At 29.9% G+C, this 20,371-nt stretch overlaps 1 protein-coding gene across 1 annotated transcript; it reads right to left on the bottom strand.

The window, feature by feature from the left end:
• Nucleotides 1–2,755: 2,755 nt before the first annotated feature.
• Nucleotides 2,756–6,725, bottom strand: LOC148766459 (E2F-associated phosphoprotein). The gene is made up of 4 exons (XM_088826941.1): nt 6,528–6,725; nt 6,279–6,444; nt 2,921–3,284; nt 2,756–2,823 (listed from the first exon to the last, which is right to left on the bottom strand). The coding sequence occupies exons 1-3, from the start codon at nt 6,568–6,570 to the stop codon at nt 3,041–3,043; spliced, it is 453 nt and encodes a 150-aa protein (XP_088683067.1). The 5' UTR covers nt 6,571–6,725; the 3' UTR covers nt 2,756–2,823; nt 2,921–3,040.
• Between the last annotated feature and the right edge of the window lie 13,646 nt (nt 6,726–20,371).

Genomic DNA, 20,371 nt, shown 5'->3' with positions numbered 1-20,371 from the left:
ACCAAACAAACCCACATCATTAGCACTAATCAAGATGAATTATTCGTTCGTGTCTACATACATAGACTCACTATAATTTTGTTTATTTTTCTGAAACAATATCTGAATTGGTGAAATAAAATAAGGGGTAAAATTGTCAAACCAAATGCAGAAAATGTAAATATAATTATTAATGTAAAAGTCAAAGTGCCACATCAGCAAGAGTTAACGGATTTCAAACGAAGGGGCTATTTTGATTCATTTTGAAGTTCAGGGGGGTATTTTATACGTTGGGTATAGTTCAGGTAGGTAAAATGAACTTTACCCTAAATTAAATTCGTAACCATCACTTAACTATTCTCTATCCTACTCTATCCTACTGAACTTAATCATTTATATTAGTATTAATTTTCCAAATCATCTATTTATCATAATTAGTTATCAGGCATATGTCCATATATCGTCACGAAATCAACTAATATGAACAAAACCAAAAAATTAAATCTGTAATCAAAATACATCGAATATAATAAGTATCGTCTCGGGCAAAAAATATAATTTGACATACCAATATTTGGCGGAATTCTTCCTCTTGAACCCATTTTTCAATCGTCCCCGTCTTCTTCTTCTCTTCCTTGACATCCTTCCTCTCCTTGTTCGTGGCACTCATTCCGCATTTTGCTTCACCTTACGGTCGTAGATGGAGAAAGGCCAGTCTGTATGCACAAAAAAATCCAAAAAAATCGGCGATGGAGAGAAAATAGAGGGGCAGAGGAAATCCTAGTACACCTTTGAGCGAACCATCCGCCGGCAACACTGGAATCGGATCTTCCATTATGGTCGTCGGCGGTTTTAAGCGAGGAGAAGATCACAATTTAGTCGGCGGCGAAAGGGTGGCCGGATTATTAGGGGAGGGGGATATTGTGTGTTATAGAACGAAAGAAGAATAGAAATGAAAATAGATAAGGAACGATAGATTAACTCTATCAGAGGTTCAATTTAGATGAGTACACAACTAGGTTAAGAAGGGTATAATAATATTATAATGATTTAATAATATAATATTTAAATAAATGGATTTATCTCAAAATGTGGAACACAAAATGGATCCCCTCTAATTGTAAATCTCATATGGGTAAGTCGAAGTGAAAGTCTGTTTTCTCAAATAATCCCTAAAGAGATATACTTCCTCTGTCTCTTATTATATATCTTTTGGATTGTCTTTTTTTTGTCTCAAATTATTTGTCACTTCAGAGTTACAATAAGGTATTAATCGCATTTTTATCAATTTTGCCCCTTATTACTCTTAATAAGTTAATTAAAAATTAATTAATGACAAGGGCATTTTAGCATTTACTATGTTATTTTTTGGTATAATCTATGCATATTTATTGACTATCTTAATCTACGCGTAACCACCCAAAATGACATATTCAAAGGGACGGAGTATCTGTTTAGGCCAAATGGAAATCAATTCTTCCAAAAATAAAAGGGCAAATGGCAAAAAAGCCCATCACATGGGACTTAAATGCATTTTGATCCACCAAAAAAACACTCTCTCAATTAAGCCCATCCCCATGTTTTTAGTCTAAAATACCCTCAATAATATAATTCTTATCAATTCCACCCATTATACTCTAACTTCCTTAATATTACACATTGACCCCAAATTTAAACAAATATATCACATTAACCCCCAAAACTTTTTTTTTTCAGAAAATAATTTTTTTTCCGAAATGTTTTTTTTCTTTTTTTTTTTGAAACTTTTTTTTTTCCTGAATTTTTTTTTTCGGCCGGTCAACCACCGTTGACCGCCGGTCTTCGGCGTTGACTTTTTTTTTTTTTCGAATTGTTTTTCTTAGAAAAAAAATATTTTAATTAATATTACTGTCTTGACTACTAAATTACTGTCTCAGACAGTAATATTACTGTTTGGGACAGTAATATTATGAATATTATTTTTTCCGAACAGTAATATTATTAATATTATTGTCTAAGACAGTTAAATTACTGTTGGAGACAGTAATTTAACATCCAAGGCAGTAATATTAATTAAAATAATTATTTTTAAGGAAAAAAATTTTTTTAAAAAAAAAAAAAAGTCAAGTAACTGTTAAATTACTGTCTCCGACAGTTAAATAACGGCCGAAGACAGTAATTTAACAACAAATACAGTAATATTAATTAAAAATCCTTTTTTTAAGAATAAAAAAGTCAATTAACAGTTAAATAACTGTTGGAGACAGTAATTTAGCAACGAATACAGTAATATTAATTAAAATATTTTTGAAGAAAAAAAAACAAAAGAGTCAATTAACAGTTAAATTACTGTCTCCGACAGTTAAATAACTGTCGGAGACAATAATTTAGCAGCCAAGACAGTAATATTAATTAAAATATTTTTTTAAGAAAAACCAAAATTATAAAAAAAATTCAAAAAAAAAAAAAAAGTCAACGCCGGTCAACGGCGGCGACCGGCGGTCTCCGGTGGTGGCGGGTCAAAATTGAGGTCAAAATTAAAATTAGGGTTAAAATTGGTTAATTGATGAAATTGGGCTAAACTGGGTTGTAAATCATGAAATTGGAGTTAAATTGGGTTTCAATGAATTAGGGGTAATTTTGGTATACATAAAGGGATATTTTCTTATTTGCAAATAAGTTTGAATGGGTTGGATTTATTTGAAAGACAAAACTTGAATGTCCCTCTTTTAATTAAGTGCCCTTGTCATGGGCCTATTTGCCATTAGCCCAAAATAAAATGGAAATCCCCCACGAATTTCGGCCAACAATAAAATTTCCATATAATCAGACAACAACAACTGCATTGTTTTGTTAGTTCCACTCCTGATAAGATATTCTAATCATTGAAATTAAAAAAAAATAATAAAAAAAAAAAAAAAATTAGAACACCTCGAAAGTACATAATCAATATTCAATTCACTATATATATGAAGAAAAAAAAAGTTGAGTAAAATAGTAGAGCACATAAACTTATCACCAAAAAGGCTAAATAAAACAGACATCGAGAATCCGAACCCTGAGGCATAACTAATGAGAAATGTCAAGCTTCACTTGGAAGAACGTTAAAGAAATGATAAACCTCATCCTCATCGATAACTCCAACATCTGTTGAACAAACTGAACAACACACACTTTTATATGTTTCAGTTGCAACTGCACCTTTTTCACTCTCAGAAGAACCCTTTTTGTTTCTTTTTCGTTTACTTCCTGCTGTTGCCACTTCCTCCTTTATTCTACAACTCTCAACAAAAATTGCTCGGTACTGTGTCAAATACTTGTCATGCCTGCAAGACTCAGAATATATATTATTTTTTTTAATGTTTCAAGATTTAATTAGGAAGACAATAGGGACACGAATAATCTTAATGCATTTCCCTAGGGTCACCGTTGCCGTGATTAGGTAAACTAGACATAAGCATGTGGAAGTATGAACAAATTGTCAAAACCACATTTTCAATGTCCATACACATTTTTTTTAACTGATTAGATAAGATTCGGAATAGGTTTTCAAATCTTGGATGATCAATCATTGCTAAAAATCAAGTGATTCAGTTTCTAAGATCCAGGGATTAGCCTCAAAACAAAATTCACATCTAGAATCACCTTGGAGTTGGATTTATATGAAGGAAGTTCAAAATCAACCATGGAAAGGGTCAATTAGAAGGTCAAATTTAATATGGAATACGAAAAATAAGTGCTATTAAGAACTTAGAATCAACTTGTGCAGCCTCTACAAATATTATTTATTTACACGTGGATTCAACGTAGAAACACGCAGATTAATCCAACAAGATTAACTTTACCCTTCATATGAAACTCCAAGCAGACATAAAGATTGACCTTGTTTTTCACTTGATAAGTTATCATTGAACATGGATCCCAAACTTAATCTTATCTAACCTTATCAAACTGGAATCGAATAACTTAAATTTACAATAAAGTATTATAACTTGCTGCTTTATTGGACGAATAAGAGATTTAAATTATAATAGCCTTATGATCAGAAACAAATTTTCTACTGTTAATTTAGATTTCCCTATATATATATATATATATATGTATATATATATATATATATATATATATATATATATATATATATATATATATATATATATATATATATATTTGTGTTTCTTGCATTTAGTATCCCTGTGTTATATCAAATTGCTAAAAACCTGCCCATGTTATAACTATTAGAAAAATCCCGCCGTGATTCATTTTCTTTAGCACACAACCACTAAATGATTACTTTTTGGGGGTAGTTTGCTAAAACAAATTGCATCATAGGGGTTTTTGTTTTCTAATATTTATAGCACGGGGAGTTGTTAAGCAATTAGACTAAACACAGAGGTGTTGAATGCAATAAACCCTATTATATGTATACCATACCAAGCTAAAAATAAGATCAACTTGCAATATATCTTCAATATGATAAGGTTAGAGACTAAGGATAGACTTCAAATCTATCGATAATTTTAAAATGCCTCGCTTATGCTTTGAGTAATAAGGACAAAGCCCAATTGTGATAAGGTTAGATATCTATCTTCAATCCAACTCATAAGATAAAAACCACATAGTTATACTGAAGAGAACAAATTCAGCTTTTCCATAGAAATTCTATCATCAAAGAGGGAAAACAAAAAACGAAAAAAAAAAAAAAGAAAAGAAAAGAGGTTATCTCAATTAACATCAATTGCAAACCAAATTAGTTGTGCAAGGAAAAATGGAATACTCTCTAAATACGAACAGTAGTTCCATGCAAATTTTGGCTATGACAAAAAAACAGAATTATAGTTAAATAAGATAGAAAGATGTAGGAAAAGAAAGTTGACTGCTAGCTCCTATTAATGTGATAAGTTCATGTAGTCACAGAAGAAATGTGATAAGTTCATGTAGTCACAGAAGAAAAGAAAGGCTTTATTCCATGATTTTTATTTATTATAATGTATAATATTACTATATGTATGCATCACGGTCATATTTCATGTTTGAATGTCTTATAACATATACCTGAGCTAAATATTGTGAATCTAAGAGCATTATTAATAGAAAAAAAGTTGAGACGTTGGAGGAATGTTTAATGTTGTATCCTGCCTTCCTACTTGTGTGCTTCTTTAATATGCTATTTGTGTTACATATCATATGGGATAAATTCACGCAAAAAATCGCCTTACGATACAAATTAGATTAAGGAGAATCGGAAGAAGTTGAATTCACAAGGAATGAGTTTGGAGATGAAACTTGTTCAGTGATAAGAATCACTTATTTTTTTACAATATTAGTAGGGTTTGTACTAGTCTTGTGTACCTAGCATATTCTAAAAATTAAATGATCTGTATATAAGTTGTCTATTTAAGTGATTATTTTGGATTTGAGGCATGACACTAAGTAAACAAAAAAAAGTTGTGAAATACACTAAAGATAAGTCAAGTTGAATACTACCCTGAATCTGATCACAAAAATATGGAAACTAGTTGTCTAAACAATCGGAGAAAGAGAATAAACTTGTAGAAAAAACAGAGTAATGTTATATTATCCGTGTTAAATGAAACTAAACAAGTCGCACAGGATTTTCTGAAAGCCACAATGTTTTTCTTAATACATTACGATACTCAACTGCTTGTTATCAGCAAAGTGTTACAATCACTTTTTTAGCCTTTTCTCAAGTAATTTATGTACAGTGATATATAACTATAGTTACATAGTTTCATACATTAATATTAAATCCTTTATGAGGTTCACAGGGAGAGTATTAAGCAGATAATAAAGAAGATGTCGTTTAAGGTTCCAAAAATAAAGGTTCAGTCGTTTCTATTCCTGTTTGTTTTGTTCTCACAAGAAAAAATAATGTCCATCACAACATCCACACCACGCCTGATTAAATACTTTATAATATTCAACCAAATGTTTATATAACTGAGACAAACAAGTGATGCTTAGACTGCCTAATCCATTCAACAACTTTGCTATGAACTCATCAAAACCTAAATTAACTACAGGTTAGTCCGTTTTGCTCCAAGATTATATCAGGAAAATGTCAAAAGCTTTACCGGGACAAAAATTATCAATCAAATCAGATGTTGCCCAAATTTGTTGGCTGACACAATAATTGTGACCATGAATGCAAAATGGCAAAAGTGCAAAGTCGAACAAAAAGCATTTAAATCAAAGTAAAATGAAAAAACCCCAATTCCCCACATTCGAATTAATAACAGTTGTGGTATATGAAAGAAATTGGCAGAAAGGGCATAATACATACATACATACATACATACCTCTGGCAATCGAAAGAAAGGGTAGTGAAGCAAGCGGGGCAGCTGAGCACAGCATCGGAATTAAACCCTCTTCTTTGCTTTTTAACCCATTTTTCGTTTCTCTCATCAATTTTTGGGTCATAAAATTCAGGTTTCGCCGAGTAGTCTATCTCATCATCATCAGAAACTACACTCAAAACACCCAATACCAAATTATATACATATGTATAATAGATGCCTGCGTTAAAATAATTGTAAGACGAATTTCACCTATTTGAGCTGGAGAATTTGTTTCTTCACTTTTTTCCTTCATTTTTCTGTTATTAGAGGATGTGAGAATTGTAAATTGATTTTTCAATTCACATGTAGTTTAAGAGCACGCATGGAGCAGAAGGACACACTTCCACTTACATTTCTTAACTTTCTATCCAAATTTATAATTATTTTTAACACGCATAACTTAATACTTATCCCCCACCAACAATTCTTTTTTTGCATTTAATTTTAATTTACATTCATCGGATTTTTGAACAAATCTTTGATTTATATTATTTATATATTATATATAAAACTAAGATACACAATCAAAGTTTTCTAAGTGAGCAGATTGAGTTCATAATATTTTATAAATTTCAAAATAACCCCACTTACCATATTCACCCATATCACTTATGAATTAATTTCACATTATTGGTTTTTAATTTTATCTCTCCTACATGTCATTATGGTGTCTTTTTATTGGTTATTGATTTTCCTTTTTAATCCATTGCTTCATATTAAAAAACGTAAATATATAAATGGACATTCAACTTAATTTGGTTAATTAAATTTTATGCACAATATTATATTAATTGCCAAAAAAACCCAATTTTCAAATTTCATCTATCCTACATGGCAAAATAGTGTCTTTTTATTGGTTAACGAATTTCTTTTTTATTATAATATTTTCATTAAAAATTGTGGGACTGAAATGCAATTATGTTCCACCACATATATCACATATTATTATTAATTTCAAAATAACCCAACTTACCACACCCATATTACTAATGAATTAATTTCACAATAATGATTTTTTAATTTTATCTCTCCTACATGTCAAAATGGTGTCTTTTTATTGGTTATTGATTTTCCTTTTTAATCTATTGCTTCATATTAAAAAACATAAATATATAAATGGACATTCCACTTAATTTGGGTTAATTAAATTTTATGCACAATATTATATTAATTGCCAAAAAAACCCAATTTTCAAATTTCATCTATCCTACATGGCAAAATAGTGTCTTTTTATTGGTTAACGAATTTCTTTTTTATTATAATATTTTCATTAAAAAATTGTGGGACTGAAATGCAATTATGTTCCACCACATATATCACATATTATTATTAATTTCAAAATAACCCAACTTACCACACCCATATTACTAATGAATTAATTTCACAATAATGATTTTTTAATTTTATCTCTCCTACATGTCAAAATGGTGTCTTTTTATTGGTTATTGATTTTCCTTTTTAATCTATTGCTTCATATTAAAAAACGTAAATATATAAATGGACATTCCACTTAATTTGGGTTAATTAAATTTTATGCACAATATTATATTAATTGCCAAAAAAACCCAATTTTCAAATTTCATCTATCCTACATGGCAAAATAGTGTCTTTTTATTGGTTAACGAATTTCTTTTTTATTATAATATTTTCATTAAAAAATTGTGGGACTGAAATGCAATTATGTTCCACCACATATATCACATATTATTATTAATTTCAAAATAACCCAACTTACCACACCCATATTACTAATGAATTAATTTCACAATAATGATTTTTTAATTTTATCTCTCCTACATGTCAAAATGGTGTCTTTTTATTGGTTATTGATTTTCCTTTTTAATCTATTGCTTCATATTAAAAAACGTAAATATATAAATGGACATTCCACTTAATTTGGGTTAATTAAATTTTATGCACAATATTATATTAATTGCCAAAAAAACCCAATTTTCAAATTTCATCTATCCTACATGGCAAAATAGTGTCTTTATTGGTTAACGAATTTCTTTTTTATTATAATATTTTCATTAAAAAATTGTGGGACTGAAATGCAATTATGTTCCACCACATATATCACATATTATTATTAATTTCAAAATAACCCAACTTACCACACCCATATTACTAATGAATTAATTTCACAATAATGATTTTTTAATTTTATCTCTCCTACATGTCAAAATGGTGTCTTTTTATTGGTTATTGATTTTCCTTTTTAATCTATTGCTTCATATTAAAAAACGTAAATATATAAATGGACATTCCACTTAATTTGGGTTAATTAAATTTTATGCACAATATTATATTAATTGCCAAAAAAACCCAATTTTCAAATTTCATCTATCCTACATGGCAAAATAGTGTCTTTTTATTGGTTAACGAATTTCTTTTTTATTATAATATTTTCATTAAAAAATTGTGGGACTGAAATGCAATTACGTTCCACCACATATATCACATATTATTATTAATTTCAAAATAACCCAACTTACCATAGTCACCCATATTACTAATGAATTAATTTCACAATAATGATTTTTAAATTTTATCTCTCCTACATGTCAGAATGGTGTCTTTCTATTGGTTATTGATTTTCCTTTTTAATCCATTGCTTCATATTAAAAAAACGTAAATATATAAATGGACATTCCACTTAATTTGGGTTAATTAAATTTTATGGACAATATTATATTAATTGCCAATAAAACCCAATTTTCAAATGTCATCTATCCTACGTGGCAAAATAGTGTCTTTTTATTGGTTAATGAGTTTTTTTTTTATTATAATATTTTCATTAAAAAACTCGTGGGGCTGAAATGCAATTATGTTCCACCACATATATCACATATTTTTATTAATTTCACAATAACCCAACTTACCATAGTCACCCATAGTATTAATGAATTAATTTCACAATAATGATTTTTAAATTTTATTTCTCCTACATGTTTATTTTTAAAGTAGTATAGATAAAATAGGTAATTACATCAATTTATATTAATTACTTTTTTGTTACCTTTTTTATATTCCCTAACTCTACTATAAATTAACATTCAACATGATGTACATTCTTCAACTTTTCCACATACTTTTTTTTTTCTGTTTCGGAGATATGGAGAGAATTCTTGAAAAAGAATTGCATTGGTATCACCTACATGCAATGGTATATTCATCATAGTCTCTTTTTTAGTGTAACAATGAATTATTGCTTTATTTTGTATCTGATTTCTTCATTCAATTTTTCATCATAGTCTCTTTTTTAGTGTAACAACGAATTATTGCTTTATTTTGTATCTGATTTCTTCATTCAATTTTATATGTAGCCTTTAAAGAATGCTTTTGTTGAGGCTTCTCGGTTGACCGGATTGTCTACTATCAATATTCGATACGAGGAGGGAAATCATTTTCAAGTTGCGGTATCTTCGCGCCAAAAACATGGAAAAATGTATATGTTGTTGACTAAGGGTTGGACAGAGTTTTGTTACGCACATAACATGGTTTGCGGCAACACGTATTCTTTTTTTTTTTTAACCAATGGGATGATGTACTTGAGGTGTGGCACGGCCCAGCCTTTCCAACGATATGATATTTCTTCGCCCTCCTTAAAGTTTTATTATTAATAATATGAGTTGCATCGATTTATAAATAATTTCCATTTCTTTTAGTGTTTTATTTATCATGTTGAAAGAGCATTGTATACCATTCACATAATTGTGCGCATCCACACGAAAACGACTACCCATAAAATAATTAAATAAATATGTAGAAACGATAAAACAATTATAATATATTACAAAAATAGTCACAATATATATCACGTATTTTTAAATAAAAGAATCCATTAAATCAATAGAATCAATATACATATTTAAACAATATATTCCGTTATGTTTATAAGCAATTTTAAATGTTCAAAAAGCATAACCATTATATATAATAGTGTGTAATTAACATGTTTGAAATTTATATTGTTTTTTCTCTAATCCGTTATATATATATATATATATATATATATATATATATATATATATATATATATATATATATATATATATATATATATATATATATATTATATATATATATATTACAAAAATATATATGTATGTATTTTTATACGTATAAAAATACATACATATATATTTTTGTAATATATATATATATAATATATATATATATATATATATATATATATATATATATATATATATATATATATATATATATATATATATATATATATATATATATATATATACTCTCCTATATAGATATAGATATAGATATATAAAATCAATAAAATATGTATACTTATTTTAACAATATAAATATGGTAAATCGAAAATATACTAATCTATATAGATATTAATATACTTATTTTATATTTTAACAATATAAATATACTAATTTATATAGATATTAATATAAATTAGGCATATAAATATGTTCATAATCGAAAATTATGCAGCTTATTTATAGGAAATTGCTTATAGATAATTCATTACATGTAATATGAATAGTTATTAACTATAATTATAGAACTATTAATTAATTATATTCCATTTACTATTATGATTTACGAAATAATAGAATAATAGAATCCGTATACACAATATATATATATATATATATATATATATATATATATATATATATATCCGTAACAATAGAAACATGCTTTTTTGATGAAGATGTAATCTTTTATATTTATGTAAGTGATCTAAATTTAATATAGATTACGCATATAAATAAATGTCTAATCGTAATTTATGCATTTTATTTATAGGAAATTCCGTAATTTTAATTAATTATATGGAATATGAATATTTATTAACTATAATTTACTCTAATTTCGGTACTATTAAATATAATTGTATTTTATTTATTATAATTACGGAACTAAAATTTAGGAATTATAATTTTACTTCCATAATTGTATTTCATTTACTATGATTTAGGAATTATTAAATATTATCACTACACCAAAAATGTTATTTTCTAACAGTTTATAGTCGTTACATATATATATATATATATATATATATATATATATATATATATATATATATATATATATATAAGGTTCACATGCATTAAAAAATAATATAATATAAAGTATTCCATCAAATAGCAAACTCATTACATGAGTTTTGCATCATTTACATAAAATTTGAACTAGAAGTATACAAAAAATTCGATTTCAATTCACCATTACACTATACTCTCTATCATTCATGTACATTAACTATAAGACTTTCTATGACTCATGTAAACCTTAATTAAACAGAGAATATATAAACACGAATACTATTAACCAACTCCCAAGCCAAGTCACGTATCCCGTGAACAAGGTTGAATATCATAGATTTACTATCTACCAAACTCTCAATATCACCATCAACAGATTGCCCCCAGTTCAGGTATTTGAGCAATATGAGCTGCATAACTTAGCTAAAGGAAGTTACGAAAAAAATAAAAAAATAAAAACCCCTTCATGCTCAATAATCAACAAAAAAATAAATTTTATTCCATTAAAATTTAATGTGGTAGTCTACAGAGGATCGAAGATAGAAATATTCTTGATATAGAACAAAAATAGCCAAACTTATATGAAGCACATGTTTTCTTTAGTAAGAAGGGGAAAATATCTGCTCATGTTAAAAATTATGAGAAAAATAATGCAATTACCTAATATTGTAAGATAATGTTGAACGCCTTATCGTGTGGTGAAGAATGGATCCAAATCTACTGGATATGCTCTTTTACACGAATCATTAAAGAACTCGAACTTTAAGAACGCCATACCACATGCCTGCAGGTTCACATACATAAAAACAAACTTGAAGCCCTTTATGAAGAAGACTAGCTAATCATTAGATTGTAATAAAAAAATAAAAGATTTATCACTAGATTCCAACTCTGAATTGCTAGTGAAGCTATTTGTTTAAAATCAATCACATGGAGACCCTTATATCATAGATAATGGCATACCTAGGCTGCATCATAAAGTTCTTGATAATACGAGGATACAACTTCTTCCCTGCAAAAGAAAAGGAGGATAATTTATAATTGGTAGTGTATAATAGAAGTGCAACTTTGAAGTTCCACATTACTTATTTATTAAGAGCACATACAAGACATTCCGTCATTAAATTTCTCTCTATTTCGATGCAAAATATCAGTTCCGTACAACTCCTTTTGAAAAAGACCAGAAACAATCTGATATTGAAAGGAGCTGCAATTCTAACCCAATACAAATCAACAATTCTATTTCACAATGAACCATTTGCATAATTCAAATAAATAATCAATTCCATGACTTTCTTATTGATAGAAAGAGTAATTCATTAATTACGAACGGAAGACTACAAACATAAAATTTACAACAAATTTTTGAGATAAAATTGATTTGCATTATCACACCAAATAGAAAACCCATACATCACTATGTACGCAAGTCACCAAGGAAGTCAATGTCATTCATGTATGCCAATAATCTCAATTCCGCACTCAACAAGCACAATTATAAAAAAATAAACAAAAATTAAAGTTCTAATAGAAAATCATACAATTCCTTACTCAAATTTTGAAGAACAAATCCAATTTTGGGCATTTAAACAAAAACAAAAACCCTAACATGTGAATCAATAGTAGGAGAGGAAAAACGAGGTACAGAGAGTAGTAAGAGGGAGATTACCTAAATTTGATGAAATGGCTTGGTGGTGGGGCACACAAGAAAGGAAGGCCGGCGATGGTCGGGGTTGAGGCGACGGTTAACTCCTTTTCACATTGACGATGGAAGTACACAAGGCGCCGCTGAATGCCGTAGGTGAATGGGTGGAAATGAAACAAATATTAGAGTTAAATACATATATGTTTACAATTTCGATTGTTTATTACTAACATATAAAATCCGTTAGAAATTTTTTCCCAACACTAATGAATATAGTAAAATTAATTTCTCAATTATAGTAAGGGAAAAGTAATATTTCTAACGGATATTGACCGTTGCAAACTTCTAACGGATATTATCCGTTAGAAATCAGAAATTAGTGCCGTTAGGAATTCTTCATTTTGGTGTAGTGCATCATATTATATATACACGGATCATTTCATTGTTATTCTAAATTGCAGGATAATATTGTTCTCTCGATACTTCATCAGCCGACCATCGTTCTCTTTTTGTGAATCGTGAGTATAATATTATTTTAGAATAATCTTTTACCTTTTTTTTTTAATTTTTTTCTTTCACGATACCCGAGCATATGAATTAATGTAACTTTATCATATAGATTATATATTATGCATATGCATAAATATATATAATTCAAGAGTTGTTATCGTATATTCATCTTTTATTGTTTGATTTAATTCACTAACAAATTTTTGATTACGTGTATTAAACACATAATGATGTCAAGGCAAGTAGATCTCATTAGAAACTTGGGAGGTGAAAAAAAGTCATGGAATCTCAAAATCCGTGTTTTGCACATTTGGAAACAGCCAAATTATTTTAAGAAAGATCTTCAAGACATGGAGATGATATTCATTGATGAACAGGTGATTATTTTATTTTAATACGTCAAATATGATTGTTAGGAAATTATATTTTTCACATTTGTTTTTTCATTACGCAGGGTGATACAGTGCAAGCTTCCATTAAGTATACACTGTTATACAGATTTGAGTCTAAGATCAAAGTGAACAGATGTTATGTAATGTCAAACCTAACTGCTTTTTTTAGTGTCAAGACCTACAAGCATGCCTTGAATGACTATAGAGTCACTTTTGAATATACATCTACTGTGAGAGAAGTTGACGTTCCGTCCATTCCAATATATTCATTTAAGTTCACACCTTACGCAGATATACAACAAGCGTCAAACAACAATGAGTATACGATAGGTATTAAATTTTTCTATTGATGTTTTTCTTAATATTTAGCATTTATTTACTGGATGTATTCTTACAATTGTGTAATATTAATTGCAGATGTTATTGGTTCGCTTTTGTCGATAGGTTCATTGAATCACCTATCGGGTGGAACAAAACAAAACATTCCATTTGAACTTGAAGATATTGAGTATTTTCAAAAATCACTAAAATATGTTTTTTTTTAGATTTTAAATCATAAACATTTAACTATGAAGAAATATTTTTGAATGCTACAAATATTGATTACTTTTAATTATATTTAATGGAAACATGCATACACACATCTAACTGTGTAGCTTAAGTTTTGCAGGTTTATGTGCATAGTATTTACATATGGATAATAAACGAAAGAAGCCTTCTTCACCTGAAAAATCTATATTATACGATGTACCTATTGGTAAGCTACATATTCGTGTTGTAAATGTAAATATTTTTCAGGTGTATTTTCGATTTATTTTTTATCTATAGTTTCAGATCTATCAATAGAAACAATTATTAAAAGGGATGCAAGCCCATGGCCACATGATTACCTTCATAACACTAGGTCTCCTGCAAATACGTACCAACGTAAGTTATCAATAATCGTTATTTACTTCATAATTCCATAGATGAAATATTTTTTTTAAATTATGGATATATAGATCATAACAAACTGTATGTGTTTTTATTACATGGTCATATATTTTCTTTAAATTAACTGTTATTTGTTCAAATTCATTGGACTCAGATAAACAAACTCCAATTCAGTCAGTATTTTCAACTAGAGAAGTCATCATGGACAATAATGTTTTGTCTCCAAAATTTGTTGGAAGTAAGTATTATCATTTTGTCATATATATATATATATATATATATATATATATATATATATATATATATATTAAAGTACAACAAATTAATATGAAAACATTACAACAATAAAAACATCGCAGGTTTTCCAAAGTCCTGTCAATTGACTGTCGACGGATCTCAGATGAAAGAGAACCAATTCGCCAGAAACATGTCTGACAATAGTACGTCATATATACATACCTATTTTTGTAGTTATTGATTGGGTATGGTTCATATTTATTATTAAATACGTTATCCTTTACTTTTCATCAATATAAACGTGTAGGTTATATTGATAAAGGAAAATGCAAAGAAATAATGATTGAACAAGTTGGAAGCAAACGAGGTAAAGGAAGCATTACTGGACAAAAGAAATTGCTTGGTGACGCCTTCAAGGGAATTAATTTTGATCGAATGCGTGATAACGGCGTTCTAACCGACATATCCAATGGTTAGCTATTCAACTATATAAGGGTTAATTGCGTCTTTATTAATATATATTATATGGTACGCATGTATGAAATTTTATTGAATGGTCTTAATGAATATTTACATCTTCTTCATATTGTAAGAAGTAAAATATTTTTGAACTACAAGTATAAATATCTAATTATACTTAAGTTTATATAATGCATTTAACACACACACACACACATATATATATATATATATATATATATATATATATATATATATATATATATATATTTCCACATATAATTAATATCTACGGTTTTAATGTGTATACTACAGTATATGGAAGTCCGCACTCATCTTTGGAACATGTTGCAAAAGAAAAGGCTAAAGGTATTATTCCTAAACAAAAAAAATTCCTAGGTGATCCTTCAAATCGAGTGAACATGGATCAAACCCAATCGAGTTATACTACAACTAATCGTTCACTTGGTTAGTATTTAATTTAACTTTAAATACGAATATCACAAACTGCTCGATCTTATAGTATTTTTTTACCGTCATTATTTCGTATTGGTCATAACTAACTAAATTTTGTTCTCCCAATATCCTTCCACAGATGCTGTCAATAGTGTACGAAAAAAATCATTTCCAACATATACAGAAAAATTGACTAAGAAAAAGAAAGGTATTATATCAAGTATTTTTTTTAGCAATAAAAAACAAGTGGCATTAATTAAATGGGGATTAATTGTGGTGTCGATGCTATGTTAGACGTTAATACTGTTATCTTTGTACAATTATTGCTAAATAATTATAAATAAATGAATTTTATAATAAAGAAGTTGTGTTGTTATTAAAACAGATGACGTTGAGTACTGTCGCAATGGTGTATCTACATCGTGTGAAGATCATTTACAAGTTACAAAATCTTATTATGAATCAAATAAAAGGTGCGATCTTATTTTCTAGGACTAATTTTATGTTTTATTAAATGATTAAGTGTGCAATACATGTAGATAATATTCCAGTTTTTTCTTTCATTTCTATAGAAGCTAAATGTTTACTATTATGTTAGTTGTACCGTGCGGAATGGAAAGAAGATGGCTAGGAGTCATAAAACAATTGACTCTGTAACACGTATGTTGGATATGACATCAGTACCCGCTATGTTGGTAGATGAGGATTTACAGACGTTAAGAGAAACACGTATGTTGGATATGACATCAGTACCCGCTATGTTGGTAGATGAGGATTTACAGACGTTAAGAGACAATTCTTCCGACAGCGGAGGTAATTATCTTTGTCATCATCTCATAACGTATCTCATTGCTATGCGTTATTTGTCAGTATATTTTTCTACTGTAATGATAATTTTTTGTTCATAAATGTAGATTCTGAATATGTTTCCAACGATGAGAATAATGACGATGCAGTTGACGATACTGGTAAATATCATTTTAATCTAACAACTTTTAATCTTAACATTACTAATTATATAAATTCATTACATTTTTTTAGATGAATAATATTATTTAGTTAATTTTGGATAGATTATGAAGATCTTGGAGACCAGACGTATGAATGTCCTTTTTTTGGTTCAATGATGTGGTACGGTGAAAGAATTGACAAGCATAGACAAACATCCAGGCCCAAATTTGGCTTATGTTGTATGTCCGGGAAAGTCCAGCTCCCAAAAATAAGAGATGCACCTCCTACACTTAACAATTTAGTGTTTGGCACTGATCGGAGGAGCAAACATTTCCAAGAGAACGTACGATCGTATAATATGATGTTTTCTTTCACGTCGCTTGGTGGAAAAGTGCAGACATCTATTAATAACGGATCTGGTCCATACACATTTCTGTTACACGGACATAATTACCATCTACTGGGCAGTTTATTGCCAGAAGAAGGCACTAGGCCTAAGTTTGCCCAACTTTACATTTTCGACACAGAAAATGAGATTCATAATCGAATTGATGCCGTCAGGTAAATTTTTCGGAATTATATTCATGTTCTAAGGAATATAGAGCTTACAAATTATAATTACATTATTTTTTATTTCACAGGTCCGGAAATCAATCTAACAATCTTGACCCAGCCATCGTTGCATCGTTGAAAGATATGATTGACGGTAACAATGTACTTGCACAGCATTACCGTGCTGTTCGAGATCGTTTTTCCAATGATGGCCATCAAGGAGTAAAAATCAGATTGGTAAAGAGTCGCAGTACTGATGGCAGGACGTACAATCTTCCTAACGCAAGTGAAATAGCAGGCTTGATCGTTGGTGACTTTGACACACAAGAGGGTGTTAGGGATATTGTAGTTGAGACGCGCTCAAATAAGCTTCAATGAATCAGTGAGCTCCATCCTCTTTACTTGCCTCTACAGTATCCTCTTTTATTTCCTTACGGTGAAGATGGTTATCGAGACGATATCAGTTTGAGAGAATCTTCATTTGCTGATAATAGAAAACGAAGGAAGGTAAGCATGCGAGAATTCTTTGCATACCTAATTCATAAAGGGCATGGAGAACATTCGTTACTTTTGCATTCCAAGAAGTTATTTCAGCAGTTCTGTGTTGATGGATTTTCGATGGTTGAGTCACAGAGGTTGAATTTCATAAGGTTCAATCAGGATCAACTTAGGGTTGACATGTACAAGGGTATCAAAGAAAAGATTTTTAAAGGAGACACTGAGGGTAAATCTGTTGGACAACGCATTATAATCCCAGGGTCGTTCACCGCAGGTCCAATGTATATGTTTAACAACTTCGTTGATGCTCTTCAAATATGTAACTAGATTGGATTTCCAACCCTCTTCATCACCATCACATGCAATCCCCAATGACCAGAAATACAAAGGGTGTTAAAAGATACAAATCTCAGGCCTGAGGATCGGCCAGACATTCTGTGTCGTGTGTTCAAAATGAAGCTCGATAGTATGATGACGGAAATCAAGAAGGGCCGTATATTCGGACGTATTAGAGCATGTGAGTATTTAATTATATATCCATTTATAATTAACATTTAATACGTTTATATAAATTAGATAATTTAGTCATGTGCGAGTTTAACTACTTTTTGCTTCATTAACTAAATTAATTAATATTTTTTAATACCGTATGTTTACATTTTTTATGCAGATGTCTGCACAATTGAATTTCAGAAACGAGGTCTACCGCATGCACATATTTTATTGTGGTTGCATAATGACGACAAGCCAAAGAATCCAGAAGAAATTGACAGGATCATATGTGCTGAAATTCCTGAAGAAGAAAACGACAGAAAGATGTACCAGTTGGTGGAGAAGTATATGATACATGGACCGTGCGGTCAGGCAAATTTGAAATCTCCATGTATGAAAGATAGAGTTTGCACGAAACGATTTCCAAAGCCGTTTGTGCAGCGCACTGAATCAGATGCAGATGGGTTTACAGTGTATAGGAGAAGGGAAGATGGCAGAACAGTTACGAAGAAGAAGACTACTCTTGATAATGGGTTTGTGGTCCCCTACAATCGTATATTGTTGAGTAAATACCGAGCTCACATTAATATCGAGCTATGCAACCAAAACAAGTCAATTAAATACCTATTCAAATACGTAAACAAGGGGCATGACCGAGTCACAGCGGCATTTTATGAGACACGCAATACAGATGGCGGTGCTGAGATTCGTGATGAGATAAAGATGTAGTACGACTGCAGATATCTTTCGGCGTGTGAGGCAATGTGGAGGTTGTTTAACTTTGATATTCACTACAGACACCCGTCCGTAATTAGGCTAAGCTTTCATCTCCCCGATCAGCAGCCAATTGTCTTCAATGAAAACCAGTCGTTACAAACTGTGTTGGATAGGCCATCTGCCAAGCAAACTATGTTCCTGGCGTGGTTTGAGGCCAACAAGAACTATCCACATGCAAGGGATTTGAGGTACGGAGATTTTCCACAACAATTTGTGTATAAAGAGGATTCTCGAACTTAGGCGCCAAGGAAAAAAGGATTTTCTATCGGTAGGATTGCGAATGTCCCCCCTGGAAAGGGGGAAGACTATTACCTTAGGTTGCTACTTAACATTCAAAAGGGATGCACGTGCTACGAGGACATCAGAAAAGTTTTTGACATCGTCTAGCCTACGTTCAGGGATGCATGTTATGTGTTGGGTTTGCTAGATGACGACAAGGAATACATAGATGCAATAAAAGAAGTGAATACTTGGGCATCGGGGGAAAATGTAAGAAGGTTATTTGCGGTTATGCTGCTTTCCAATAGCTTAAGTCGGCCCGAACATGTTTGGCAAAGTTGTTGGTTGGATTTGGCTGAGGGTATTGCTTACAAACAACAACGTCTTCATAAAAATCCAGGTATGGCAATTTGTATGGCATTGTATTCAATTAGATTTTACGTATTAATCATTCTTTTAATATTGTCTCTGTACGATTTCAACTAGATGCACATAATTTATCCATTTTTTTATTGTTGAAGATTTACATATATCGGATGAAAGCTTGAAGAACTATACTCTCACCGAAATAGAAAAAATATTGCAAAGCAATGGTAAAAGCCTGCAAAATTACGTGCCTATGCCAGTTCCAATAGAATACTCATCTGAGGACACAGAAAACATATTGGTGTTAGATGAACTGGATTACAACCGGTTTGAAATGGGTAGAGAACTTCAACAGTGTCTTGCTTCCATTACAGATGAGCAAAGAAAGGTTTATAATGTAGTCATGGATGCAGTAACCAATGACAGTGGTGGAATGTTCTTTCTATATGGCCATGGTGGAACGGGAAAGACGTTTCTATGGAAAACTCTTTCGGCTGCAGTTCGTTCGAAGGGAGAGATTGTAATTAAGGTTGCAT

Source organism: Erythranthe guttata, chromosome 12 (genome assembly GCF_056151865.1).
Source record: "Erythranthe guttata isolate IM_541 chromosome 12, IM_541, whole genome shotgun sequence".
In the NCBI taxonomy this organism is placed as follows: domain Eukaryota; kingdom Viridiplantae; phylum Streptophyta; class Magnoliopsida; order Lamiales; family Phrymaceae; genus Erythranthe; species Erythranthe guttata.
The sequence above is the reverse complement of the archived record's forward strand: the minus strand, read 5'-3'. Positions and strand labels throughout refer to the sequence as shown.